This window comes from Mustela putorius, unplaced genomic scaffold (genome assembly GCF_011764305.1).
Source record: "Mustela putorius furo isolate JIRA1106 unplaced genomic scaffold, ASM1176430v1.1 tig00000198_pilon_pilon_pilon, whole genome shotgun sequence".
Classification (NCBI taxonomy): Eukaryota; Metazoa; Chordata; class Mammalia; order Carnivora; family Mustelidae; genus Mustela; species Mustela putorius.
Genome location: NW_025421311.1, coordinates 8140687 through 8168326, shown reverse-complemented (window position 1 = coordinate 8168326; position 27640 = coordinate 8140687). Strand labels below are relative to the sequence as shown.

At 48.5% G+C, this 27640-nt stretch overlaps 1 protein-coding gene across 2 annotated transcripts; it reads left to right on the top strand.

Moving 5' to 3' along the window:
* The first annotated feature begins 796 nt into the window (after positions 1–796).
* On the top strand, positions 797–25401 carry POU2AF1 (POU class 2 homeobox associating factor 1). Of its 2 annotated transcripts, XM_045077548.1 has the most exons (6): positions 797–1174; positions 17903–18024; positions 19226–19356; positions 19813–19855; positions 19939–20204; positions 23321–25401. In XM_045077548.1, exons 2-6 carry the CDS (start codon positions 17946–17948, stop codon positions 23633–23635), a joined length of 834 nt encoding a protein of 277 aa, XP_044933483.1. In that variant the 5' UTR covers positions 797–1174; positions 17903–17945; the 3' UTR covers positions 23636–25401. The 2 variants fall into 2 exon arrangements, with proteins under 2 accessions (XP_044933483.1, XP_004749834.1); XM_004749777.3 differs by lacking the exon at positions 17903–18024 and having other exon boundaries at positions 807–1174.
* The last annotated feature ends 2239 nt before the right edge of the window (positions 25402–27640 follow it).

Here is a 27640-nt window from a genome sequence, read left to right as displayed (position 1 = left end):
GGGAACTCACCCCTCCTATGACCGAGCCAGGGTGGATGGGTGTGCCTTGGTTTCTAGTGGACAGAGTTGCGTCAGACATCTCTGAAGCAGTGTGGGGGGCAGAGCGGCAAGGGGGCCTGCGCTAGGGGGCCATAGTCAGGGGGTCAGATGATTGGGTCACTGGGGCCTGAGCATGTGGATTCAGACCTGCAGTGGCAGAAAGCTTCCAAACTGGGAGGGAGTCTAACCCCCATTCGCTATAAAGTGGTGAGCTTCACTACTTTTCCTTTGAGAAGCTTCGTGCTAGCAGGTGGTTGGGTACTAGGAAGGAGGCCCTGTTCATATTGTATCATTAAAGAGCACGGGTGTCTCCTCCTCTCTTCCCTGAGTGAGTTGGCCTCTTTCTCCATGGGCGTATGAACCGCTGGAACCAGCATCCCCCATATTTAGGCATGATTAAGCTTCGCCATTTTGGTAGTGGCTGGGGTACAAGGGAGGGACTACTGTGTTTCAAAATGGAATAAACAGAAAAGCAGTATTAAAAGAATGAAGAGGTTGTTTAGTGAGGCTTGAAGAGACGACAGGTGTTTCCTCCTGTGTTGAGAACCAGTGACCCCTGGGAATTGCATTTCCTGTTGAGCAGGGCCCATGGCGGACTGAGTCCTGCTGACCTGCCTGTGGTAGAGAAGGCTGAACGGGCACCACAGGAAACACAAAGGTGTCCAGGGGTCTTTTGGGCTCCTCATGAGTGTGGAGGGCCCCGAGACCTGACACGCGTGCTCGCACAGCTCACGCCCACAGACACGCTCACCCTCCCCACGCGATCACACCGCACTCTGGGGCTGTGTCTGGATGGCCAGGGCCTCCTGCGTTGAGCTGTTGTTCGGATCCAGCTGGCTGGCTCCGTGAGTCCAGCGGTCTGTAGCCAGGGGGCCTCCGAGGGCGCACACAGTGGGGTGACAGGCAGCCTTGCTAAAGAAAAAGTGCGCCCGTGCCTGAGGTGGGAGGATGTGATGACGCGGTGGCCCCCGCGCAGCGGGAACTCGGGCCTTTAAAAAGCTGAGGAAACAGCCTGTGAGCAAAGCCGTGGCTACACTGGAGGAAAGCACACCCAGGCCTCACATTCAAGAAGCCAAACTGTCTGCTTCAAAGAGAAAGGGCAACATCCTGTCACAGGCCATGCTCTGGCAAAAACGTAAGTGGTTCGGCCGTGGCTGTCAGAGCCCTATCAGCACAGGTAGGCGCCGGGAGCTCCCCAGCGAACCTGGGACTTCTCGGAGAGGATGTGGTCGTGATGGAGGCCACCGGGTTCTGTGTCCCCAGCCAGGGAGGGGCAGCTCAGGGGTGAGGTGGGCGACGGAGCCCGATGGAGAAACCAACCTGTCAGAGGTGATGCTAAGTTTCCAGGCTGGAGGGGAACGAACGAGTGTTCCAAGGTGGGACAGCTCATTCTGTCTCCGCCGTGAGGCATGAATCACCGTGCGGAGGAAAGGCCAGCTCATGATTCACACAGTGAAAAGCCAAATGTGACACTGGTTTGGGGCCGAGAGGGGGAAGCCGTGGAGTCCTTTCCATGACTGGCTTTATTTTTCGCAAACAGCTGCTCTTGAACTCGAGGTGCCACTCCTTGGGCCTGTTTCTCTCTGGGTTGCTTGACTTTCTGCTGAGGGCATGATTTGCTGCTGCCAGTGCCCTGGGACTGTCTGGAAAATTGGCTTCGCCAGGCATGTCTTGGCTTGCTCCACGGCCCTGCCTCTTGTCATTCTTCTTTGTGCTCTGTGGCAAGGCTGGTGTGTCCCCGTGTAAGGGGGCAGCGGGTTTATCTTTAACCTCCGTGTTTATCCCTGGGGTTGGATGGAACAACCGTGAACTTTATTTTCCATTATGTGGGATCAAACAGAGACTTGTGTTATTAATAATTGAAAGCATACAGTGAGTATCTACAACATTCCTTTCTTGAAATAACAAAGTCAACTCAACAGCCTCACGAGAGTCGAACGTTTGGGGGGCTCGGTTCTGTACTTCCTCGAGAATGAAATATTACCAAAAAATTGCTCTGTTTCTTCAAAGGGGCTGAGCTCTTTAAAATGCCTTTTAATGAGTTTATGTACACCCTGCTTCAAGCAAACTTAATGTAAAAGAATGTAGATTTACAGAAAAAGATAAATTGGGGAGTGTTTATTTTAGTAACAGATATTCTCTTGGGGGCCTTCAAGTTCTAAAAATATACTTTCACTGATTAAAACATAACTTACAGCCTCTTTATCACCAACTCATTGTTTCCTTTATTTCTTGTGTAAATTCTCTGGAATTAAGCTTGTTAATATATAATTCCGAGGAGCGATTTCAAAATTTCTCCGACTGTGAAGTCTCTTTGTTTGATACTGGCAAGATGCAATTTTTTTTTTTTTTCATAAAAAGAGATGAACTTTAATTTGGGCTTGAGAGCTATGGGCTCCTTCCAAGAGAATCAGAGATACGCTGACACGGGCAGTGTGCACGGCTACTGAAGGAGAGGGGAACAGCAGCCAGCCCCAGGGAAGTTGGGGCTGAAAGCAGATGGGCACTCCTGTCTTTACTGGAAGCTGATGAGAGTCCATATGCCCTTACCCTTAGCGCTGAATAATGGTGGGTTTTATGTGAGCTCTTGAGGAACTTTTGCCTTGGTTCCTACTTATTCAGAGCAAGTCACTTTCCTTTTTTATTTTTATTTTTTTTAAATCTTTAGGTTTCACATGAGTAAAGTGGGGTAAAAATTATACCCATTCCTCAGAGCCACGCTTACCTTGGTAAGCTGAGATGCCTCCACCATGGTATGGACGGCTTTGGTTTCCCTCAGTGTCTAAGATATACCAGCTACGTTCCTGCCTTCATGAGCTACCGTGTTCCCCACTCTTGGTTATGCACTACATTCTTCCTTCCTTAATTCCTCTGAAGAGAGTAGAAGTTTTTTTGTTTTGTTTTGTTTTTTTCGAAAGAGATGCTGGAGGCATGTTTCCTGCTCACACCCTGGACGCCAGTCGCGTCCAGCAAAACTCCATCCTTGGGAGACCACGTTGTAAGCTCATCTGTGGAATAAGTGGGGTGAATAGTTCTACACATTCAGATGCACACTGTCAAAATCCTCTTTAATTGTCCTTTGGCACCTCAAAGGAAATTAGGAGAGGGCCCAGGCACTGGACCCATCCCCTTACCCAGGATCCAAGTAAAACCCTTGGCCAGGGGCACTGAGGGGACCTGGGTGCCTGGATCCTGTGGGGAACCAGTAAAAAAGGGAAGCATCATCAGCCCACTTAGAATCACCTGATGGAAGGGCACAGTTTGAAATCAGACGCCAAGAGTGCTGAAAAGGCACTTTCTTTTTTGAGAAAACACCCTCGGGCCATGATCTGAAATGACTGTACTATGGCGTTCTGGAAAGGGTTAAGAAAACACCCACTTTGTAAATGCTGCCTCCTCCCTACCTGGCCCAGGATCCCTGTTTGTGGACTAAATGTGAACACTGACTTTGATTCAGAGCAGCTCAGACCTGCTGGCACACAGAAGTGGAAATCTGCAAGCCCCATTCATGGTTCTGAGCTTTGCTTCACTGGCCGGCAGATTCTCCTTCTGGGTCCAGGACTTGGTCCTGGAGGCCCTGCGTAGATGTGAAGGCACAGCTGCTCCAACCAGAGGCCCTTGTTCAGGCCAACTTGTCACAGTGCAGTAGGAGCGGCAGGAGCGAGGGAGTGAGACAGGTCTGGGTTTGAAAGCCGGCTCTGCAGCTCATTCAACCTTTGCTGATTCTGAAAAATCTGAAAAATGGGGGTTTTCATGCCTGCCTTACGAGGTTTTATTTGGAGCGAAAGTAGGGAATGTGGTAGTGTCATCAAGTCTTTGGAGAGTGGGGAGGGTGCACTTTCCATCGTCCGGCACGTCTCCTGTGCCCATCTGGAGGGATCAGAGTTCTGCTAACTTCCTTCCGGTCTGTGCTTTTCCAAACACTTTGATTGGAGCTGTTAAAAAGGCCTGATCAAAATATTCTTGAGTGATAGAATCTTTCAAATGGTGTTCCAAGGGTCTAAATCAGAGGTCTGCAGACCACAGTCTGAGTGCCAAATTGGCCCCATCACCCGTTTTTGCAAATAAAATAGTATTGGGACTTGGCCATCTCTCTTTGTTTGAATATTGCCCAGGGCTGGTTTTCCTATGTCAGAAGCACTGAGTAGGTGCTACAGAGAATATATATATGGACTACAAAGCCAAGAATATTCACTATCTGGTCCATTAGAGGAAAAAGTTTGCGGTCCTCTGGGATAAATGATTTGGGTCATACTTTACATGCTATTTCCTTAGGTTTCTCTGTATCCTGTGCACAGGGCCAACACCAGTGGGAGATAAAACCTGCAGTCCATTGATTAAATGATTTGCATAAAGCCAAAATTTGATCTGATGGACTTCTTCTGTAATAGCTATGAAACTGTGTACAATAAACTCAACACATTTCTAACATTTGTTAGAAAATGAATGAATCACACTTTGCTTTTTATTGTTGTTATTTGTGTAAGGGAAAGACGTAATGTGATCATGAAAGGCGGGCTGACTGATTTTTCTCTGAATTGGCCGCTTGTCTTGATGTCCTGTAGATGTGGCTCCAGTGTGCAGGGAGGGAGGCACGACAGGAACACGAAACAGTAACTGTTGAACTCTCACAGCACAGATGTGCCTTTGCTCCCAGATGTCAATGGAGTAGAGGTTCCCAGACAGACAAATTAGGGTCTCAAAATTCTCATGAATGTAGAACTCTGGATTTACTCCAGGGTTCCACTGAATAGCCGATTTCTGTAGGGAAGCTAAAAAACCAGTTAAACCTAAGGAAAACCTGTAATAACCCTGTAATATCTGAAACCGCATCTATTGCAGAAACTCAGGAAAAAGTAATACAGGTTTTGTGGAGCACTGCTCACATTTCTGTTGTGTGTCACAACCTTTGTCCCCTTTGTAAGCATCTTTACTTTTCACCAAGTTTATTTACTGACTCAGTGGTTCTTGCTGATAAGAACAAGTCAAGTCTAAAGGACAGACACAGACTCATAAGCCCAGAAGAAAGTGAAATAAGGGACAAACATCTACCAGGCACACAGATTAGTTGGTAAAAGAGCAGTAATTTTCAAGGTGGACCCTTTACGTCCTTCTCCTTGTATTTATTAAAGGAAAATGCCAACTTTGTTTTTTTCTTATCTCCGACTTTGTTTTTCTCCGCAAGTCAGAGGTTTGGAAGTCTTTCTTCCAGTTCATATCTGCAAATCCGTTCTGTGGTGAGGAACAAAGAAGAACTAAGGTGGTCTACACTTACTGGCTAAAAATCTGCTCATTTAATTTGTTTAGAAGTTCTGTGGATTTTTGCTTTTAAACCTTTCCATTACAAAATAAAGGTATGAGGTTCTTTCCCCCCACTCTGACTTCTTTCTAAAGAAGTTTATTTTCCTACTATGTCCACCAATTTCTGACTTTGATCCATCCAAAGTTGGCTGATTACCAATGTAAGTTTCACAATTATGAAATACTTATCGATGTTCTAGTTTTCTCATTTTTGTAGAACAATTGTTCGATACGAGCGGGCCTGCCAGGGATGGAGAGGCCTTTACTGGAAACTTCTTGTCCTGGTTGTGTAATGCTACGGACAAAACATTGTTGTTGGAGGCAGGAGATATGGAGTTTACTTTCCAATGTTATTAGGTGCGGGGCTCCCAGCAAACCACCTAGCCACTCTGGGTCTCAGCATCCTGGCTGTAAAAAGGGATGCCTTTACGTGGCTAAGAGGCAGGGAGATTGAACTTGACCCAAGTTCTTTTCCAGCTATAACTGCTGAGCTTTCATGAAGGCTTATACAAAATAAATCCAAGTTTCAAACACTAGTCTTTAGTCTAACAGAAAGCATTCCTCCCACTGCACAGAGCAGTGCTTTTCAACCGTGGCGACAGGTCGGAGTCCTCTGAGAAATTCAAAAAATACAAAAGTCCAGGTCCCAACCCAGAGGTTCTCATTAAAATGCCCTGGGCATTAGATTTTCCAGTCTTCCTAGGCAATCTGAATGAGCAGCCAAGGTGAGAACTACTGACCTAGAAGTTGCAGGGAAGGGCTTCTAATATACCTTTGAATGGTTTACCTATGCACCCAGCCCTTTCTATCCTTTCCACGGGGACAATCCCAGCTGTGGGGCATGAGCACTCACTTGGCACTCCACAGGGCACCGAGTGATCTGTTGCATCGGTTTAACAGCATTTGGTTGCTAGTGAAGAGACCTGAAACAAGATGGATTTAAACAAGACAGCGGTGCACATTCTCTCACACTGAAGTCTCCAGTAAGCCGGGTGGGACTGCATGCAGACTTCTGTCTTTCTGGTCGGCTGTCCTAGGCACGGGGATCTTGCTCTCCAAGTTGTCTCGCAGCTGCCACTTTAGCTCCAGCGACCACATCCATGTTTTGGACAAGGAAGAAGAAGAGCAAAGAAAGGCAAGGAGGTCACACCTCCTGCCACCCCACCACGACTGCCGACACCTAACGGCCGCTTGGATCTACAAGGGAGGATCATGTCATTGTGTCGTGGGCACACGGACATCCACCCCCGTACCGTGGGGCGCGGTAGTAAGAGAGGTGAGGGCTGATGCGGGGTGTGGCAGCTGCCAGTGTGTACCACACTTGGGATGGATTCTCTCCTTTAATCCTCACAGAAACTCCACGAGGTAGGTTCTGGGCTAAGCTCCATTTCACAGATGGCAAGATGGAAGCTTGAAGATTAGGTTAGTAAGTCAGCCTGAATATCGTCTTACAAAGCTGTGCCGTGTCTCTGCTGTGGGCCTTGGCTCACCCCGAGGGATGGGAGGGTGCTCTGGGTGAAGGCACAGGCCTTCCACGGCAGGTAAAGGAGCAGAAACCCAACGGCAATAACGAAGCGGCCAGGTGGTGGGTTCCGGGGCCTCCTTCGCAGACTTGGTCTGACATTTCACGTTGCTTACTGCAAGGAATAAGGTCTCTGCGTCTATACCTCTTCTACTGGGCTCTTTCACAGATTTTTCAGCTGTAGTGGGAGGGCCTGAAGGCGAGAGAGCAATCTAGACTCTTTCCCCCCAAACCCAGCCCATCTGGCAGCCTGAGCTGGGACCCCTCAAGGCTTCTGCCTCCGTGGTGCTTCCTTCCTTCTAAAGCGTCTAGACTTTGGAAGAGTCAGACTATCCCTTCACACATGTGCCCAGGTGTGTGCATGTGAGTGGTGTGGTGTGGAAAGCAACATATAGAGAACAGGGGTTTATTTGGAACCAGAAAGTGACGTCTCTGTTCTCTCTGTGCTGTTAGTGGTTTAAAGCTTAGCCTCTGGGGGAGGCGGATCCAAGTCTGAATCCTAGACCCAGGCCTCACTGGTCACAGGGTCCCGACAAGCCCTTCTGTCTCACTCTGCTGCCACTTCCTAAATATGTAACAGGACCACGGTTCTTATTTCTTTGCTTCATGGGGCTATGGTAGGTATTTACTACTGCTCTTCGCATGAAGTCAAGGCTCAATAATAAATATTAGTTACTATTCTTATTTTCCCGCTCTCTCTCTCTCTCTACCTCTGAGAATAAAACTTATGCAGCTAATTATAGATGGTGATTCGTGTGGCCTCTGAGTTCTGCATTTCTTGTGAAACAGCACGGCACACATTTCCAGTCTTGTAACTTGTGGTGGGGTTCGTGATCAGGGCTAAGGCTGATGGCTGAGATGGCCATTCTGGGACCAAACCGGGAACCTGGGCCATTTTCTACCACGCCTCATAAGGCAGCAGGCTTGTACTGACTGACAAACTGTGTTTGTTTTCTTTTAATTCACAAGATTGGACTTGAGGTTTATAATCTAGCTGTCAGGAGACTGACCCTTGAATTTTGTAAGAAATAGCACAAATGATACTGAAAACTGAAACAGCAATGTGCTGCCTTTCTTAGTAATGGTTTCATTAGTATCACTTTCTGGGAAGCACCGGCAGCCAAAGAATGATAAACCAGAGTCATTCTTAGACCAGGTGTTGGGACCAAAAAGGATTGGACCACCCTTAAGAAAAGCTGAATTACTTTTTAATCCTCTAGAAAGACTCTTAGATTTAACAGGAAGATAGAAAGTGTACAAAGATTTCTACCACTTCCCTAGGACTGCTAAATGTTGGGGAGACAGAAAAGAGGAAAAAAAGGGAGGAAGGAGAGTTGAAAGCAGGAGCAAGTTTTAATGCTGGATGAAGGCAACACTGATTCAGGAGAGAAAGACATAGAAAGAAAATCGATCATCCCTTTGTTGTCCCATGCATGTGTGCAATGACCTGATAATGGAATTATTCTTAGTAGAGAAATCAAGCAGTGACATACATTATCTTCAGTGGGAGGAAGGGGAAGATGGAATCAGGGACGGTCTCCCGGAGCATATGGCATTGGATATAGACACTCAAGAATAAATGATAGACTTCTTGCTTAGATCTTGGGAGACGAAGAGGCATGTTAGGACATAACATACGAGCATTGGGAAGGAAACCCAAGGATGTCTAGGCTCGTGTTTACAATATTTTTTGACACAAATGTCTTTATTCAAGCCAAACCTGCTGTAGAACTCCAATACGAAAATAAAAATGGAAGAGTTTTGGGAGGATTCTGAAGCTCTGATTGCTCACTGACATCCAGACTCCCCTGCTTCCTTCTCTTTATTGGCAAGTACAGGTGCCTCCACTGTATTCCAGGGTTTTTAGATCACAGCTTGACAACCGTGACTCGGGCCAGTCCTCTACTCCTTCAGCCAGATCCCTGATAGCCGGTCACAGGTCCTTGGTTTAAGTGCTTCTGGGGTCAAGACCACACTCCTGGAGCAAAGTGAGTCACTGTGAAGCATGTCGTATTGGGCTCCATAAAGCTACGAAGCTGTGAAGGTCATGTTTTTAGTCTATGTCAGTATCTTGTGAACAAAGAAAGGAGTATGTTCCTCAAAGATTGACCTGGTGACTCCTTTCCCAGGCTTGCTAATCTGATAACTTCTTCACGGTCCTTCATGGGGAAATGTCCCCACATCCTGAGACCATTGGCTAGTACGCAGAGACTTGGCAAAAAAGCTCATCTTGATTGGCAGCTTATCTCACATCATGAATCACTTACGAGGGCTGACTTCACTCATAGTCTATGCCCAGGTCGCCACAAACCTTGGGGCTGGAGCACTTAGATCTGACCCTGAATATAGAGCTGGTGCTGGGTCTTCTCCTTCCTCCGAGGAATTGGTACCAGGAAAAGTTGATTTCTTTACTAAGAATCTCTTTGGTATGAAATCCCAAACTAGATATTGTTTAAATCAAGGAACAAACAAGTGCGTTTCTTCTCCTTCAGCTGCCTAACCATAGGTTTTTCCTGTTCTCGATCAGACTGGCAATTCTAGATTCAGGCTCTGGGTCTTAATCTAATAAGGAAAGATATTCTATCTCCTCTGCTCAGTGTCCTCACCCTGGTGCTAACTTGCTATAGAATTTGGGTGGGCACCTTAGGGTGGGCTCACCCCCAATAAGGTCTTTTGCTCTTAGTGTAGTCTGTCTCTTTCCCCATTCTGATCCCTGTTGCTCCTGATAAAGTAAAGCCAATGCCCAATATATCAGCCAGAATTCTGCCTTACTCGGATGGGCGATAAAAATTCCCTCCCTCACTGCCAAAGAGCCTTCCTGTGTATACTGCCATGTTCCATCCCATATGGGATATGTGCTCTTAGGTTTCTAGGCCTTTGGAGAAGTACCATGACTATGGCCTCAGTCATCGCTCTATCCCTGTCCTTTGGGAGATACATAAAAGTCCCCTGAGGGGCTACATCTGAGGTCAGGGACAAAGGCATGCCATCTTACTCTGCCTCTCAAAAATCTCAAAGTTTCTCCTTCTTGGAGTTGCCCTTTAAAAACTTAACTCTGCCCCAAGCCTACTCCTCTGCTGGCTTCTAAAGAAAGAAGTCCTTCTGTTCAGTTCATGATATCTCCGTAAGACACCAGTGCTAGGATTCTGATGTCTCCTGTCCAGGCTTGTCTTGTTTGCAAATGAGGTCCTTGACTAGTTTCTCTGCACCAACATGGGCCCCCTGTTTCCTAAACATGGCTGTCCTGCTGCTTGGGGACACCAGGCCCAGGCCTGAGGGATGACTTCTAAGAGCACAATGAAAGAAGGCTGAGACAGGCCTAGCTGGCAGCAGAAGGCTCTGGGTTTGCTGATAGGGAATTCAGTATCAGGATATAGCAGGACAAGGGTGAGTTAGAACCCCACCAGGGCTAGCTACTTCTCTGATGAATGATAGGCTGAGATCCTAGGAAATACACCTGTTTGCTGAGTACCTGTTATGTACTAAGTGCTTAACTATGTTAGTTTTAAAAAAAAAATCCTCACGATCATCCTGTGAGATGGATATCATTACTCTCATTTAGTAAACAGGGAAACTGAGGCACATACATGCTAAGCGATTTGCCAGGGGTCACACAGTGATAAGCTACATAGTAGGCTTTCCAAACTAGGTCTGCTTGAGTCCCAACAACATCATACCACTTTTCAATGCCAATGATTTTAGGGTTCCATTAGATGCTTCTCCCCACTCCCAGTTGAAATAAGTCCACCCTTAGATGGAGGTAGGTTCTTACTTCCCTGAGAGCAGTTGTAGCCTGACTCAAACGCTCCGACAAATATGAATCTCAGGAAGTTAGATTTGAGACAGTATAGAACTCCTGGTGACAGCCAATTTCCATCTTGGATTTGGAGTTCCTAGGGCTGGTCTTCCTCTAGTGGGCTAATTGGCCAAGATAGGAAAGGACCAGCTGGTGAAACAACTTTGGGGTTCATTTAGGGTCCCTAGGCTGGGAGTGAACCCTGAACATCCTGAACAACCTTTGTATGTGTTGGGCAACACTTATATTCACGGTGTGGGTTGAGCCTCCCCCAGACCAGACTCCCTGCATTGGGGGTGGGGTGACCGTGCCTCGTGCACTCTCCTCTTTATGAAGCCCCCACAGACTGGGGAACCCCTGCTTGCTACTCATGTAAGTCTCACTGAATCAAGTGGAGGTGGAAATCAGCCCAACCCGCCAGGACCCTTGAGCTATGAGGCAGATAGAGCTCTGTCACAGTTTGTGATTCTAGGTCTGCTGATGCATTTATTTAATTAATGTCTACCTCCCATTCGATTAGACGGTGAGCTCCACGATGGCAGGGACCTGGTTGACTCTGCTTACCCAGTATTTGTTCAGGGCACGTTCTGCCAGGGCTCTCTGAGTCTTGTCCCCTCGTCTGGGAGTCAGTGTATCTCAGATGGGAGCCTTTTCTGCTCCAGTGACCCCAGTTTCTGTAAGAGAAGGGCAGATGCAGCTGGTTTCTCAGGTGGACCTATCCACTGTCATTTCAGTCAAAAGTACCAAAAATAAAACTTTGCGGGGAATTGCTCAGGTCTCTCAGTTCTCGTCACTCATGTGAGCAGACTGCTGGTAACCTTCTCAGTGACTTCTTTTTCCTCTCTCGGATGGGAAATACTATTTCTTGGGGAAACTGGCAGTCAGCGGAGACAGGATCAGGGTGGTCCAAGCCCGGACTCTGACATGAGGAATGAGGGTCAGAATGGGGCAGGGGACATTTGTTGACTGACCTCTGGGGTTATCCAGAGAAACAAAGGGACTTGCCCAGGCCGTCAAGCAGGTGGTGAGGAACTGAGCTTGGAATCAGAGGTCTTGGGTTTAGCTGATGATATACCTGTTTACGAGTATGGACTTGGGTAAGCCACTTAACGTCTCTGGGCATCGTGCTCCTCATCGGTGGAAAGGAGGGTGAAGACCTCCCCTGCCAATTTCAGAAGTTGTGGCGAGGCCTCAGACGAAATCATTCAGGTCAGTCATAGAAAACTGTGCAAAACTGAGTTCCTAGGGGTTAAGGTTGTGACCAGGGAAACACGGGGACCTTCAGCGTGCATGCATTCACTGTGCCTGAGTCTTCACGAAGAAGAGGCAGAACACGGACACTGTCCCTGGGAGTGCAGAGAGGAATCCAAGAGCCTTGTGTGCCCTGCTCACTCTGCAGGAAGTCTGGAGGGAGTTGGACACATGGTGCGGAATGCACTGAGAGCTCCTGGGGGGAAGGCTGTCTCGGCAGCAGCACCCATGAAGACAGTCTGAAGGCTCTGGTTCTAGTGGTCTTTTGGCTGACCTCACTCAATTAATCCAGGCAATCCTGAGGCTGTGGAGTGGAAACTTGGTGGATGCAAGTGGGGTATAAGCAAATTGGCTATTTAAGCCCAACATAATCCGAGAGGAGTGTGTGACCACCCTGGGTGGCCATTCCAGGCCAGCTGGGACTTCCCTTAAACAGGGATCACTTGGCTCCTAGACCCTGTGCTCTGGGGCTCTGTGGTTCTAAGACTGAACAAGCCTCTGTGGTCACATCAGATGTACTTTAGGATCCTCCCCTAGCTCTTCTTTCTCAGGCTGTTTCCTTCAGGCCCACCCAGGTCTGTAGCGCTTCTCTATCCATTCCCAGTGACCACTTGGGATCATGGCAGGTCAGTCACTTGATGGTTCTAATCAAATGATGATTGATCAAATGATGGTTGACACTGAGCTCCTTGGGGCTGACAGGAATGTGCCTCTTAGGATGGGGCCAAAGAGGGGAAATGTCACTACTTTCCCCTTCTCTTCTCTGATCAGACCAGAAAGTCTGGGATCACCCGCCATCTTGGAGCTCTCCTGATGGACATACCAGTCTACATATCAAGACCCCATGGCTTGTTCCTTTTTGGCTGCCCCAGCAATGTTACAAGCAACATCAAGTTGTAATTCAGTTGAGGTTCCACTTTCTTGTATCTTCTGAACACCCTTATCTTTTTTTAAGATTTATTTATTTGATAGAGAGAGTGTGCATGCACCAGTGTGCGTGCACAAGAGGGGAGATTGGCAGAGGAGGGAATCTTCAAGCAGACTTCCTGCTGAGCATGGAGATGTCCAGGGGCTCGATCTCAGGACCCATGAGATCACAACACGAACCAAAAATAAGAATCAGACCTTTAACCGACAAGTCACCCAGGCACCATTCCTCTGAACACATTTAAAGGCACTTTTTTGTTGATCTATCTTTTTCCACTCTGCCCTGCGTGTTATCCAGATTGTTAGAATATATGAGTGATGTGGTGATACTTCCTGGCCGCAGAGCCTTTGCAGCTCAAACATTACTGGATGGAAAGCCTGCATTTACATGCATATGAGATCTCTTTGTTGGCCTCCATTAAAAAAAAAAAAAAAAAGTAAACTGCAATCTAGTGTAAATTGGATGGGAGAACCTTTCTGTAGCGTGTCAAGTCCGGTCTTTGGCCAAAGCCCAAGTTCTTTCTTCCTGTCTGGAAAAAAAATCAGCCATTGTCCACAAATGCAAAGAACAAATTGGAAAACTCTGAGATCTTTAGCAGAAGACAAATGCTCACATCAGTTTTTCAGTTAAGGATGTGGATAATCCTTTGGCCGACCTGAGCTAAACTTTCCCAGGAGCCCTCAACTTTCTTGGGCCGAGAACACAAACAGATTTCTTTACATTAAAGTGAAAAGTGTCAGCAACTTTTATGACTTTGCTTTCAGTTAGAAGCTAGGACAAGTTTGTTAGCCCTAGGCTTGAATTCCTATTGTTCAATTATTTGTTTTTGGTTTTGCTACACGTAAAGAGAAAATTGTTTTTCTCCTTAGAGTCTTTTTTTTTTTTTTAATAATACTGAAGTTTCAGCAGCAAAAGAGAATAATAATTACTGTGGTTACGTGGAGGAATCCACAGTGTGTCATGTGTCCTTCTGGGCTATAGGAAGGTTTTGTCTTTCAAAATGGTCTTGTGTGGCTTCAGGCTTGAGCTCACCCAGTCAGTTATAAATGGAAAGCCCTTTCAGTGAGCTAGATTGTCAAGATGGGTGACATGGGTGCCTCTTCTTGGGTCCCTGAGGAGAGAAATGCAGGTTGTACCCTGAATCCCAACTAGCCTTTAGAGCAGGGATTTTATTTTATTTTATTTTATTTTATTTATTTGACAGACAGAGATCACAAGTAGGTGGAGAGGCAGGCAGAGAGAGAGGAAGCAGGCTCCCTGCTGAGCAGAGAGCCCAATGCGGGGCTTGACCCCAGGACTCTGAGATCATGACCTAAGCCGGAGGCAGAGGCTTAACTCACTGAGCCACCCAGGCGCCCCTAGAGCAGAAATCTTAACTGGTGTTCAACTTACTGCCAGGCCCTGGTGGTTCATGGGAAATCTGCAAAAGGACAGCGACTGGGAGAAGGGTCTTCTTTCCAGAGGATCTTGGAGGCTGTTCTAGGTAACACCCATCTGAAGAGGCTCTCTGAAAGCTGCCTGGAGAAGTTACAGTGAAAATGCCCGAGTGTTGGCTCCACTAGGAGCCATTAGGAGGGACATACGTCCTTAGCTGAGTAGCTCCCTCACTGTGGTGTGAATGTGGTTTGCATGGGGTCATTAAATAAACAAGTGCAGACAATTTTGCATATGTGCTCGGTGATATCTGTTATATCTTCTTCAAGGAACTGGAGGGCCACGTTTATTTAAATCAGTAGAATCCATGCATTCCCTCAGCTCGGTGCAAAGACGCAAAAGCAGAGTGACCAGTTGGCTTGGTCTGTCATGGTCTGTGCTCTCCAGAAGAACAACAGCTGTTGGACTCTTATTTTTGTGATGTGGAGCATGTCTGGGTGTGTGGCAGGGGGAACTGAAATGTCTTCTGCTGACTTTTTATACCTTCAGATTTTTTCGTCGCTCGTTTTGGAAAAGGGAAGCCCTCACTGGGGCCAAATTTATAGGTTTTTCTGTAAACGAGTCTTTTTTGTTGTTGTTTTTCACCCAAACTCCACTGGTGACTGACTTCCAGTGGTGGGAAGGTAATGTGGCTGAACTTCTCACTGTGATAAAGGAGATTCCTAGCAAGGCTCATGTTTAGGTGGAAAGACTTTTTCTCAGTGGCGGACACTTGGCGGACACTTGGATGCTCCCGGGAGACTTAACGACCCTCATACCACAGAAGAAATGGTGAGGAGGCATCAGTCTTGGAGGACATGCTACCTGGTACTGCAGTTTGATGAGGGGCTGTTAAAACCTCTGGTCAACTCTGCTCTGGGACACTGGGCTTTCATCCTCTCTGCGCGTGTATTACCACTTTGACCTTCTGGTTTATTTTCTTTGCCTCTTATTATTACTTTGAGAAGTTATTTTAAGAATCTTAAAATTTTTCTTTGAAATATCCTAGTTTAGTTTTCTGTAAGCTAGCTCAGCTCAGGGATCCAGAAGCCCCGAGGCAAAGCAATCATCATTTCAGATAAAGTTCTTTTCCTATTCCAAATGTGTATCTGTGGACTGGTGGTGGTAGGGAATACAGTGTTTACTGTAGAATTAGAAACGTTTATTGTTGCTTCCCAAAGGTCGGTGTGCAAGGCACTGATTCCAAGTTTTGGCTTTGCAAATACACTTGGCCATGGGGGTCCTTTGGGAATTGTCCTGAGGCTTCTGATTCTAATGGGTTATGGCCACTTTGCAAAGACACTGTCGGAAGCACCCTTGCTCTGGCCTGCACACTTGCTGTCAGCTGCAGGATTCCCTGATGGCGGGTTGTGCACTCACAGGTGGGGAGGCAGGAGATCCTTGAGAGCTGTGGGAGTTTTGTGACTGCAGCAGGAAGAGGTGGGGACTTAGAAACTAGTCTCCATATGGCTGTTGTGCTGGGCACACCTGTTGACACTGTGGGTTCTGAGGAAGTCCAGACATCAGAGGCCGATACCCTCTGCTTACAGCACCTCCCCCAAGCCCTCTTTGTTCATTGATTCGAAAACAACAGGAGGCAGGAAGCTGACACTTGACAGGATCCTGGAAATGCCCAGCTGGGCCCTTGGCAGCCGAGTGTTTGATGTATCCACTTCATGGGAGGGAGTGGGCTCGGGAGTCCTGTGGCCCTTCCCCAGAAGTGTACATGCAAATCAGAGGGGGTTAGCCTCGTACTTGTCTTTGAGCTGGTCTGAGGTGCTTGCCTTTGGGATCGAGCCTTTCTTGTCCCCCAGCTGAATCAGCAGTGTGACCACACTGCGGAGACCCCCATATAACCCTGTTCCCGAGTTTCTCCCAAGTACGGCCTCAGGCTGTGCCCCAATCGCAGGCACACAGCTGGAGAGATACAGGTGTGAAAGACGCCGATGTGGCTGTGCACGACTGAGAATGAGTGAGCAGAGTGTGGGAGGGCAGGTCGCCCTGTTCTCTGGGCCATCAGGCCCCACCTGGGTGGGCTCTGGGGCCAACGCTGGGCATCCACAATCAGGAGGGGAAGTGGCACATGGAACATGTGCAGGGGTGAGGCACCAAGAAAGAGAGTTACAAGGATTCAGAACATGTCATTAAGAAATAGCAGGAAGGATGGGATGTTCATTCAGACTCTACAGGAGACCTGGTATCTGTCTCCAGATGCTGGACAGGGATACTACTACCAACATGAATGATAATACTAGCTCGCATTTATTTAATGCGTCCTCAGTGCAAGCTCTGTGTTAAGCATTTACTCTAACCGGCACGTACCTTTAGGATCCTCCCTGTGCAGATGAGAAGGCCGCAGACAGATTATGAATGGTGAGCGCCATCAGAAGGCAAATGCAAGGAAGAATGGTGTTTGTTACCATGTGGCAGGTCAAGTCCACAGAAGAGCTTCCAGATGGTGTCACTCCCCAGAGGAAGGCGGAAGTGGCTGGGGGCAGGGAAAGTCGAGAATCTGTAACACAGGTGGACGTGGCTTTGGGAGCACCCCCTGTGTTATGGCAGTGAGTCCGCGCCACCACTGTAGGACATGAATGAGCGAGGCCCAGGGGTATTAAAAAATCATCTGAGACCTCTCTATCTGTAAATGACAGCCTGATTTGAATACAGGCTATTTTAGGCTCTCGAGTCCATAGTTAATGCTGCTTGTAGGAATACCTGCTCACAGGTGGTCCTGGGGCTCTGGCCCCAGGCTGGGTCTCTCAGCTCCACATTCCGGCGTCCGTGTCCATTTCAAGCACCCTCACAACTGTTCCATTGCTGTCTCCCCCAGTAGAGGCAAGAGGCATGCAGGCAGGGCCCACTGTGGTGCCGTTCAATAATGTGTTCTTAGTGCCCTAGGATAGTTGAGAGAATGAATGAGTATCGGTAGAGATCCCTTACAATGGGGGAAATCAAGAAGAGGATGGATAATCAATCTATTAGGATGTTAGAGGGGGATTCTTGTATGAGATCGGGGATGAATCATCAGTGGTTCTAACGCAGCAAAGCTTCAGAATCTGAAGGACTTTGAAAATATAGATTCCGAGGCCACGTCAACATCCCCCAGAATGAGAACTCTCTGGAAGCCTGGGTAACCAACCGCATTGTGCATGCCTTCCCGGTCAGGTCTGCTGCTCGTCCAGGTCAGGAAGCTGCCTTGCACGCATCTGAGTCAGGGGTTCTCTGCATCGTGTTTCTCTAGGGCTCTGCACACCCTCTTTCCCTCCTCCTGCTGCCTGTCTCTGCCTGCTAGGCTTCCAGGTCAGGCTGTGTGTGTGCCTGGAGCATGGCTGGGGGTCTGGTGCTGGGTCAGGCCTGGGTTCTTATCAGCTGGGTATTTACTGAGCAAAGTTCAGCCAGAGCCGCACTGTGGTTCCGGGTTTAATAGGTACCCAGGCTTTCAGGCTTTTGATCAGAGCCCAGGTCCTTGGGGCCCTTATCGCTGGATGATAAGGGACTCCCTGTGTGAGTCCCCTGGGCCAGTGGTACTCACTCTTCTTGGCTGACCCAAGCCTGCCCTTTAAAGGCCTGGGGCCCTAGACTGTGGGCCGTCTGGGTGGGTAGACGGTCACTGCCCAGCCATGACCGCTGCTGGCTTGCTCTCCCCGGCCAGGAGGTGCCCTGTTCCGGCCCAGTGCTTTGGCCTCCCAGCTTTGATGACAAAAGGCACAGCGAAACTTCTCACAGCCGCAAGGCTGGACACCTTCTGGTCCCAAGTATGTGGCTCAGCATCGGGTATGTGTCCTCTGGCCTGTGGGCTACAGAGAACCCCAGGAACCATTTACCATAGCCCATTCTAAAGGTCTGGGCACATTCTAAAGGGCAGCACATTTCAAATCACCATCCAACCTGCTAATCAACAAAGACCTTACTGAGATTGCTATGGACATGCTACCTGGGAGGTTATCGAGAAAGAAGGTATAATAGCTCACCTTGACAAGTTCATAATCTAGTTAGGGGCATAAGAAATTTACAACCAAAGGGTTACTCGTTATTATACAGCAGACTGCAAACTTATTAAATGCTCACTCTGCACCTGATTTTATACTAAACACCTACTATGCTTCCCATTTACTAGGCCAGTGACTCCTTATGACATTCCTTTATAGGAAATTGCAGAGAGGGTTAGTAACTTGATGGAGTCACACAGCTAGAACGGGGCGGGGGCAGACCTCAAGGCCTGTACCATAGGGACTCAGAGTGTCTGCTCTTAGGCCAGCCTCTAGAGCCCCCTATGCAGACCTCCACACGGGTCTAAGAGGTTGGAGGAGGAAGCCACTTCTGTGGGCAGCCGTGGGCACCCAGGAGGGTTGTGCTAGGTCTTCAGCCAGGACTGGTCAGGAAGCTGAGAAGTGTAAGCAGGAATCCTGACCATGGGAAATCTCAAGTAAAGACGAGGATATGAGGGGCGCCTGGGTGGCTCAGTGGGTTAAGCCTCTGCCTTTGGCTCAGGTCATGATCTCAGGGTCCTCAGATTGAGCCCCACATCAGATCCTCTACTCAGCAGGGAGTCTGCTTCCCCCTCTCTCTCTGCCTGCCTCTCTGCCTACTTGTGGTCTCTGTCTATCAGATAAATAAAATCTTAAAAAAAAAAAAAGACGAGGACATGAGAACACAAGGAACACGAAGAGAAGTCGGGGTTCATGTCCGGCCAGAGTCAGGGTGTATGTAGCACTTCGTGTGCAAACTGGTTAGAAAATGGGTTGAGCTAACACAGCCCAGGACTTTCCATTGCACATGAAGTTTGCAGGCCTTAATCGGTGGGATGAAAAGGAGCCATAGAAGGTTTGGGGCAGGAGGAGGGGTGATACTGGGGGAAACTATCCAGGAAGTCTGGCGGGTCCTCTGTGTTCAGGCACAGCTGAGGGCAGCGGGCGCCCTAGGGTGGGGGTTTGCCCCAGAGGGACATGAGCACCAGTGACATTGCTTTTCACAGCCACAGCACCAGAACAAGCCCCAGCCCCGCCCCGGCCATACCAGGGCGTCCGCGTGAAGGAGCCGGTGAAGGAACTGCTCCGGAGGAAACGTGGCCACGCCAGCAGTGGGGCGGCTGTCACACCTACGGCGGTGAGCGGGCCACTGCGGCCAGTGTGTGTGTGCACACGCGTGTGCGGCTTCGTGCCCCACAGGGTGGGATGGGGATGGGAGCGTGTTTCCCGGCGCTATGGGATGCTCTCTGAGGCCAGGCAGCTGACACATTACCATGGTGTGGCTGATGAAGAACAGACCCGGGGTGGAACGAATCAGGGATCCCCGTAAAAGTAGGAAGAAAGGGAGGGGCTGGCTGGCTCAGCGGGGGGGTGGGGGGGGAGAACTCTCACAGTCCTGGCCTGAGCTGGTGGCTTCCCACGGTAAGAGGACCCTGCCAGTTCCCTAAGTGCACAGGTTCTTGCTAAATGGAAACACGAATCCCCCGAAGTATGGGGGATTGGTGGGTGGGTTTTGCTCCTCGAGGCAAGTTTTCCGAGGAGGGCGGGTTGGAGATAGCTGAGCTCTGATCGGTGTCTTCCCTTCTCCCTCTAGGTGGTGCTGCCCCATCAGCCCCTGGCGACCTACACCACAGTGGGTAAGCGCTCCCGCAGCCCTGGGGACGCCCCACAGGCCCATCCGGGTGACACCTGCAGCTCTGCTATTTCCTTCTTCTCACAGGTCCTTCCTGCCTTGACATGGAGGTCTCTGCTTCCACGGTGACCGAGGAGGGGGCCCTGTGTGCCGGCTGGCTCTCCCAGCCTGCCCCGGCAACCCTTCAACCCCTGGCCCCGTGGACACCCTACACGGAATACGTGTCCCACGAAGCTGTCAGCTGCCCCTACTCAGCGGACATGTACGTGCAGCCCATGTGCCCGAGCTACACGGTGGTGGGGCCCTCCTCCGTGCTGACCTACGCGTCCCAGCCACTCATCACCAATGTCACGGTACGTCTGACAAGCGCAGAGCTGCACCAACCCAGGCTAAGGGCCCCCGTGGAACACGGGCTGACTTCCTGACCCCAATCATTCCTGCTACTGACCTGCAGGATAATGGGGTCGTCAAGCCCACCCCGCCCTGCAGGGAGGCCAGCTCCTGTTCCCAGTGGCCTACAAGAGCTGCCACAAAGAAAGCTCAGGGCCACCCCGTCGTCCCTCAGGCACTGCAGGGTTGGGGTGTTCTCCAGCTATTCTGCCCTTTATCTCCTCTCCTGCCCCCAAAGCAGCAAGTCTTGGTTAGAAGTTCAAGTTTTCAGTGAATGCGGTATCAGGGAGGTGTGCATGGGGCCGTGGACTAGAGTCCACGTTCTCTTTCTATTCAGGTAGCTTGCGGGGGGGGGGGCAATTGTTCACTCAGCAATGTGATTTTCCAGGTGAGCTTGAGGCTAAGTAACAGGTGATACAACTTTTCAGAAAACTACTTTTTTTAAAGATTATTTTTAGGGGGGCTCCTGGGTGGCTCAGACGCTAAGCGTCTGCCTTCGGCTCAGGTCATGATCACAGGGTTCTGGGATTGAGCCCTGCATCGGGTTCCCTACTTGGCGGGAAGCCTGCTTTTCCCTTTTCCCTCTCCCATTCCCCCTGCTATGTTCCCTCTCTCACTGTGTCCCTCTCTCTCAAATAAATAAATAAAATCTTCGGGGAAAAAAAATGATTTTTAGAGACAGAGAGAGATTGCGCATGTGAGTGGAAGGAAGGGTATAGGGAGAGAGAGAGTCCTCAAGCAGACTCCTCGCGGAGCACAGAGCTCAGTGGGGCTTGATCTTATGACCCTGAGGTCAAGACCTGAGCCAAAACTGAGTTGGATGCTCAACCAACTGAGACACCCAGGGACCCCAAAGAAAACTACTGCTGATGAAGTCGGACCCACCCGCAGGGCAACGTTTTGAGTGCTTCCTCTAGCTACAGATTGCCTGGGTTCGTATCACTGTGCCTTCACTTAGGAGCTATGAGACCCGAGACTGAGTGACTTAATTTCTCTGAGCCTTGGTGTCCTCATCTGTGAGTTGGGAATACTAACAAGAGGGCTGATGTCAGGATCAACTGGGATGATACTTATGGAGGACTTAGCATCATCCCTGGCATACAGATAACATTCCATAAATGTTACTATGATTGGCTAAGGTCAGGCAGCAACATTAACCGAGGGCAGCCTCCAAGTGCCAGATGGGAAAGGAATGAAGAAAGCACGAGAGATACTTTTACATGAGGGGTACCTGTTTGATCAAAGGAATGGGAATCCCCCAAGTGTTGAGAGGAGAAGACAGCTGTATCCAGCTTCAGTTCAGGGAAGACTGGGGCAGGCAGACTCAGGAGTAGCTGCAAAGCCCACATTGACACGGGAGCTTGCTTGGGTTCCCTGCCTCCCACCCATCTCCTTCAAGGGCTCAGCATCATTCTGACGCTCCTGCCTTTTCATCACCATCCAGGCAAGGGCCCCCAGAAGCCCTCCTACCCCATGCCCCCTGGCTACTCAGTAAACCAGTTGTAGGGCCTACATGATGCTGGTTAGGAAGGAGTGAATTCAACACAGTTCCCAAGCAACTCATTTCCATATCAGGAGCCTTGGGTGGGGGTGGTAGGCGCCATCTAACTGGTCCCAGTCATTTCAGTCCCAAGGATCTCAAGGATTTCATTATTTATCTTTCATTAGCCCCAAATCCAACTGTGAAAGGCTCTACGTATCTCTATTTATTAAGAAATAATTTATTTGTTTTACTGCTTTGTAAACGAATTCATCAAAGCTGGTTCAAGCTACCAGTCAGCACTCGTGATGAGCAGGAGATAAGACCTTGTGCAGCACTGGGTTGACGGAATTCCATCTCTGAGCCAAGAAACCGTGCTGCTGCAGTGACCTGCATGGGTTTATGACTCAAAAAAAGGATTGCCCTGTGCATTTTTGAAGTACTGGAAACAGTAAGGCTTTGTCAGGAGGCTGGAAGGCCTTGGAGATGCTTTCCAGCTCCAGCATTCTCTAGGAAAACACCCTAGAGACTTGCTAGAGACTTGCTACTCACACCGCAGCCCGTGGACCAGCCACACTGGATTCACCAAGAATCTGACTGGACATGCAGAGTCCCAGGCCCTATTCCAGACCTCCTGGACCAAAATCTGCATTGTCACAAGATTCCCAGGAAACTGAAATAAGCTCATCCCATTAAAATGAACTCTAATGGTTTGTTCTCAGAACACAGCGGCAACTGGACAGTGGGAACTAGGGGCAGCAGGGGGAGATCTGGGCCTCGCTCACATCATTTCATGCAGGGACCTTCCTCTTCCACCTGCTTCCTCAGCTGTAGGAGACAGTAGGAATCCAGGCCCTGCCTCTCATGCAGGCTTGACCTCAGGTTGCTGCACAGGGGAGAGGCACTATTTGCAGGGCACCTGAGAAGATGGCCCTGGGATAACCAGGGGGTGCCCAGCTCAGAGACGGAGGAGGATGAGGACATAGAAGGTGCTAGAAGCTCTAAGGAAAGTCTTGTCTACTACCGGAGTGGTGCTTCCCCAGCACCCAGGTCTAGCACAAAGGAGGGGCGTGGAGCTGTGTTGGCCCAGGTGGACTCCAGGATAGCAGAGCTGCTGTATGGGGCCAGGACTGTCTTTGTGCCTAGGCAGGACAGTGACCACTTTTGGGACGCAGCTACTATGCCATAGGACAGGCTCGTTTTCACCGATTTTTAAGATGTACATGTCCCCCCACCCACATTTTTAGTATACCTGAAGTTGGGATGGAATGTGTATTCAATAAAATCTGGAAAAGTGTCTCTAATCAGCTCAGCCCTATGGCATCAGTCTTATTCATAACTCTCTTTACAGAGGAGAAAATGGATGCTTGGGGAGGTAGCATGAGCAAGGACATAGCTAGTGAGGGACAGAGTCAGGGACCCAGCTGAACTGTGTGTGGCTTCTCCCTTGGGGGAGACTCTGAGCGGGTGGAGACAGAGCCCCTGGAGGGAGACAGCAGGCAAGGGGCATGGAGACACCCACATGAGGACAAAGACAGACAAGGATAAGTGGGTGCCCCCACTTTGCTAACCCTCGGTCCTGTGTCTTCCCCGTCACAGACAAGAAGTGCAGCTGCGCCCACAGTGGGGCCCCAGCTGGACGGCCCGGAGCACCAGGCACCTCTCACCTATTTCCCGTGGCCTCAGCCCCTGTCCACGCTGCCCACCTCGACCCTGCAGTACCAGCCTCCGGCCCCAGCCCTGCCTGGGCCCCAGTTCGTACAGCTGCCCATCTCCATCCCCGAGCCAGTCCTTCAGGACATGGAGGACCCCAGGAGAGCCATGAATTCCCTGACCATCGACAAGCTGCTTTTGGAGGAAGAGGATGGTGACGCCTACGCACTCAACCACACGCTCTCCGTGGAGGGCTTTTAGGGTATACTCCTGATGCTGGGATTTAAAACAGGATTCAAATCAGGGAACAGGATTCACATCTGTTTGGAATGGTCACGTTATGACAGTCCTTGGCACCCCCAACTAGAGTGAGAGACCTTCCCTTCCTTCCTTTCTTCCTTTTCCCTTCCTCTCTCCCTCCATCCCTCCCTTCTATCCTTCCTCATTTCTTTATCCATTTCTGTTCCTTTTGGAGAAGGAATTATAGGGATTTTAGTGATGATATTGATGCCACTGTTGCAAACCTATGACCCAGGTGCTTTTTTTTTTTTTTTTTTTTGGCCTCATTCACTGGAGCAAGCAGCAGCCTGGCTGAGCTGTCCTCAGGCCTGTGAAGCCCTGCCCTGCCCTCTGTCACACTGAGGTGTAAGGGGTGTCCTACCATACCTCCACGGGCAGACCCCCGCCAGAGTCCTTGAGCTGTCCATTCCCACAGTTGCTCCTTCGTTTGTGGTTTTCAGGGCCGGCCAGACTTACAGTCTCAGGCAGCAGAGTCTCAAGGCCTGGGGCTCAGGGAGGTGGAGGGGTGGTGGTCCTGAGAGAAAAGGGAACGTCAGAGTGGGTCGGGGCTGGGTCAAGGGACAGAGGAGGGAGGGGAATAAGGTGTGTGTATATGGGGGTGGAGGGCAGGGCTGGGTTGGGTTGAAAGAAGAGGCTGAGGACCCATTTAGTCCCAGATTACTGGTTATTAAGTAGAATAAACTCAACAAAAATATTGGTTTAATGGACAGTTTTGCTGCTGTCCTTGAGGACACCTGCAAGGAAAGCTGGGCTCCTGTAACCAGGATGCACAGGTCTGACTGCCTCCTCCTATGGGCAGACCCTCTATGGTGCTTGCTGGGTGGGGAGCCAAGACCCACCAAAGCCCAGGGGTGACTGCGTCCTTGCTGCCTCACTGTGCTTCTTGTGTGTCTAAAAAAAAAACTCCATAAGCCACCACAATGTGGAGCCTTGGCCTCCTTCCTAAGCACCGTCCTTCCTGGGGCCTTCTAGAGCCTCAGCTGGAAGAACCGCTAGGTTTCATTTAGATTTTTATTGTTTTGCTGGGGAATTGCAGATCTGCAGGTGCTTGGGCACAGGTGTCGCTGGGGCTACAGGGCTGCTGACGGGTGCTGTGCTTTGAGATCCAGCACATCCATCTGCCAATACCAGTGTGAGTGTCAGGCAAACACGCTAGTTGGTGGAGTCCATGTCCAAGTGACAAACTTTTCTCAGAAATGATGGCTTCATGGGCACATTTCCTTTCCCATCTTCAGTAAAAACTCCAGAAAGTTGCCTTTTATTGGATATTTTTTCTGCTTTGGGATTATTGGGACCCACATTTCTCAGCATCTGCCTTTTAAAATCCTATTACAAATATCTTGAATTGTTTGTATTTGGACTTAATATTTAGATTTAAAAGGTTAAAATTTTCAATACCAAATTTACATCTTTGTTAGTAGTGATGTTGAGTAGACAAAGAAGAGGAGGCCTCAGGCCCATTTCGTTTCCTAGAGAAAACACTATCCAAGATTTTTCAGCTTATTGTTTGAGAGTTTGAGATAACAGAAGTGATCTCCATGAGGGAGTCTCAGGTGGGACAAACTAGCATAGAAATAAAATACTTTAAGTATTTGCTAAGATTTATATGATGACTTTTTTTTCCCTCCTTAGCTTGGGGTACAAGGTCTTGGTTGTAATAGTTTCTCTAGGTTTCTTTCTGGTTTTTCCTGCTAAGATGGAAACATTTTAATAAAGATTCACTCAGACTTTTCTTTGCTGGAGTGTATTATTTCTTATCAAAATAATCCCTCTTAGCTTTCAGTCCCACGTCAGGCAAGGGTAGTGTAGGCAGGAGCCTACAGGAGTCTTGTTGACTTTGCAACTTGATTTACGGCAAGGGAAGATGGAACCGGCCCCACTTGCCCACTGTTCGGTTCCTGGGGCAGAACACATGCGGCCAGGAGGCTGGGTCTCCAGGACAGCAGGGATCTGAGGCAATGAAGGAAAACTTCTAAAACTATTGCCCTTGGTGCTATTCCTGTTACATGTGTAAAGTCCCATGATGCTGGGTGTCCAGAGGGCAGCTCAACCACTGGTGTTTCCGTCAGAACCTAGGGGCCTGGGACATGGTGCAGAGCCCTATGCCCAAAGGAAGCTGTCTCGCAGGGCCAGTCATCACAGTGAAATGGAAATTCAAGAAACCTGGCCGTCCCCTCTGACGTGAGTCCTTGCAGTGAGTAACAGTTTGGAAAGATCTCCTTTCCTGTGATTTTCTGAGTTACTAACAACTTCTGAGTTCACTACCTTCAATGTTCATTCCTTTTTTTTTTTTTTTTTGTAAATAGTTTGCTTTTTTAAAAAAATATATTTTATTTGAGGGAGAGAGAGAATGCACAAGCTGGGTGTGGGACTAGGGGCAGACGGAGAAGCAGACTCCCCACTGTGAAAGGAGCCTGATGCGGAGCTTGATCCCAGGACCCTGAGATCATGACCTGAGCTGAAGACAGACGCTTAACTTACTGAGCCACCCAGGTGCCCCAGTAGTCTACTTTATTTTGCCAAGTATCTTGTTTCCAAATTTGGGGGGATAATAGTACATCTAGCTACTTAGCTCACTTTAGATTATCTTCATGGTTGTCTTCTTTCTTACTCTCTGAGTAGATCATAATCCAGAAAAAAGACATGAAAGTAGGGTACTTTTAGGGTCCCCCCCCCAGTTTTACCAAGGAGGATCTTTTAAAAATGCACTTTGCATTTCTTACCAGCTTTCATGATTGAAGTGTGAGCCACTTGATCTGCAGTACGGAAGATGAGTCTAGCTTGGTCTTGGGAGCGCTGCCAGACGGTGTTCCACGAAGCTGCCCATTTCTAGCCGGAAAGAGACAACAAGGAGAGGATGAGTATGTGCTAGGACAAAGAAGCTGGTCACCTACCAAATAACATCCCCAAGAGGCTCAAATTCTCTGATCCTTCCTCTAAGTGGAAGTGAGAGACTTATTCTAAAGCTAAACATGATTTTTTTTTTTTAAACAGGAATTTCGTAAAATCAGGAATCATAGATAACTTATTTTGTAGTAACTTCCTTTGTGAGTCAGATCTGAGGCACTCAGTAGTTCCTCACTGAATTGAATTAATGACATTCCGTTGAAGGAATATGGATATGGATGAGACAGTGGATTACAGTGAAGCCTCCTTTCTTAGACTCACAGACATGTGATGCGTCTCAGATGCCTTTTTCCCCCCGAATGCTTGTGTAGAAACTTTCAGAAGCTGGTGTTCTTAATCTATTTGTTAGTTCTTCCATGTACCACTATGGTTTCTGTGGAAGGGCTTTAAAATTTTTCATTAAATTAATTTCATTAAGAACACTCAACATACTTCCAAGCGTATCATACAGTATTGTAATCTACAGGCACAATGTTACAGAACAGATCTCTAGAACTTACTCATCTTGCATAACTTAAATTTATACCCACTGATTAGCAACTCCCTTTACCCCCTCTGCCTAACCGTTGGCAACCACCATTCTATTCTTTGCTTCTAGGAGTTTGACTAATATAGGAAAAAAAAAAAAACCTATAAGTAGAATCCTACAGTGTTTGTCCTTCTGTGACTGGCTCATTTCATTTAGCATAATGTTCTGGAGAAAGAGAACCGGCATATACATACAGTGGGAATTATTCAGCCTTAAGAAGGGCAATCCTACAATACATGACAACACTGATAAAGGGGTTCTTCATTTACTCACTCACTGAATCCACGTTGAGTTGCAACTCTGGGTTAGGTAGTCATCATGAATTGTTGTAAATGTCTACTCTGAAGTAGTTGACAAGACCAGTGATCTCTTTTTGGTATGCATGTCCATTCCTACTCATGTATATATAGTTATTGATCAATTATATCTCTCCATTAGTCTATGAGTATCTGCTATAAAATGGTCACAATAACAGAAATTTTAAACATGAAGTAAATATAAAATAGATAATATTTTAATTATTTTCATTT

Coding starts and splice junctions, on each gene's coding strand:
- POU2AF1 (XM_045077548.1), top strand. CDS start 17,946: ATGACAAAAGGCACAGCGAAACTTCTCACAGCCGCAAGGCTGGACACC. Junction 19,856..19,938: donor GGCGACCTACACCACAGTGG/GTAAGCGCTCCC, acceptor TTCTTCTCACAG/GTCCTTCCTGCCTTGACATG. Junction 20,205..23,320: donor CACTCATCACCAATGTCACG/GTACGTCTGACA, acceptor TCCCCGTCACAG/ACAAGAAGTGCAGCTGCGCC.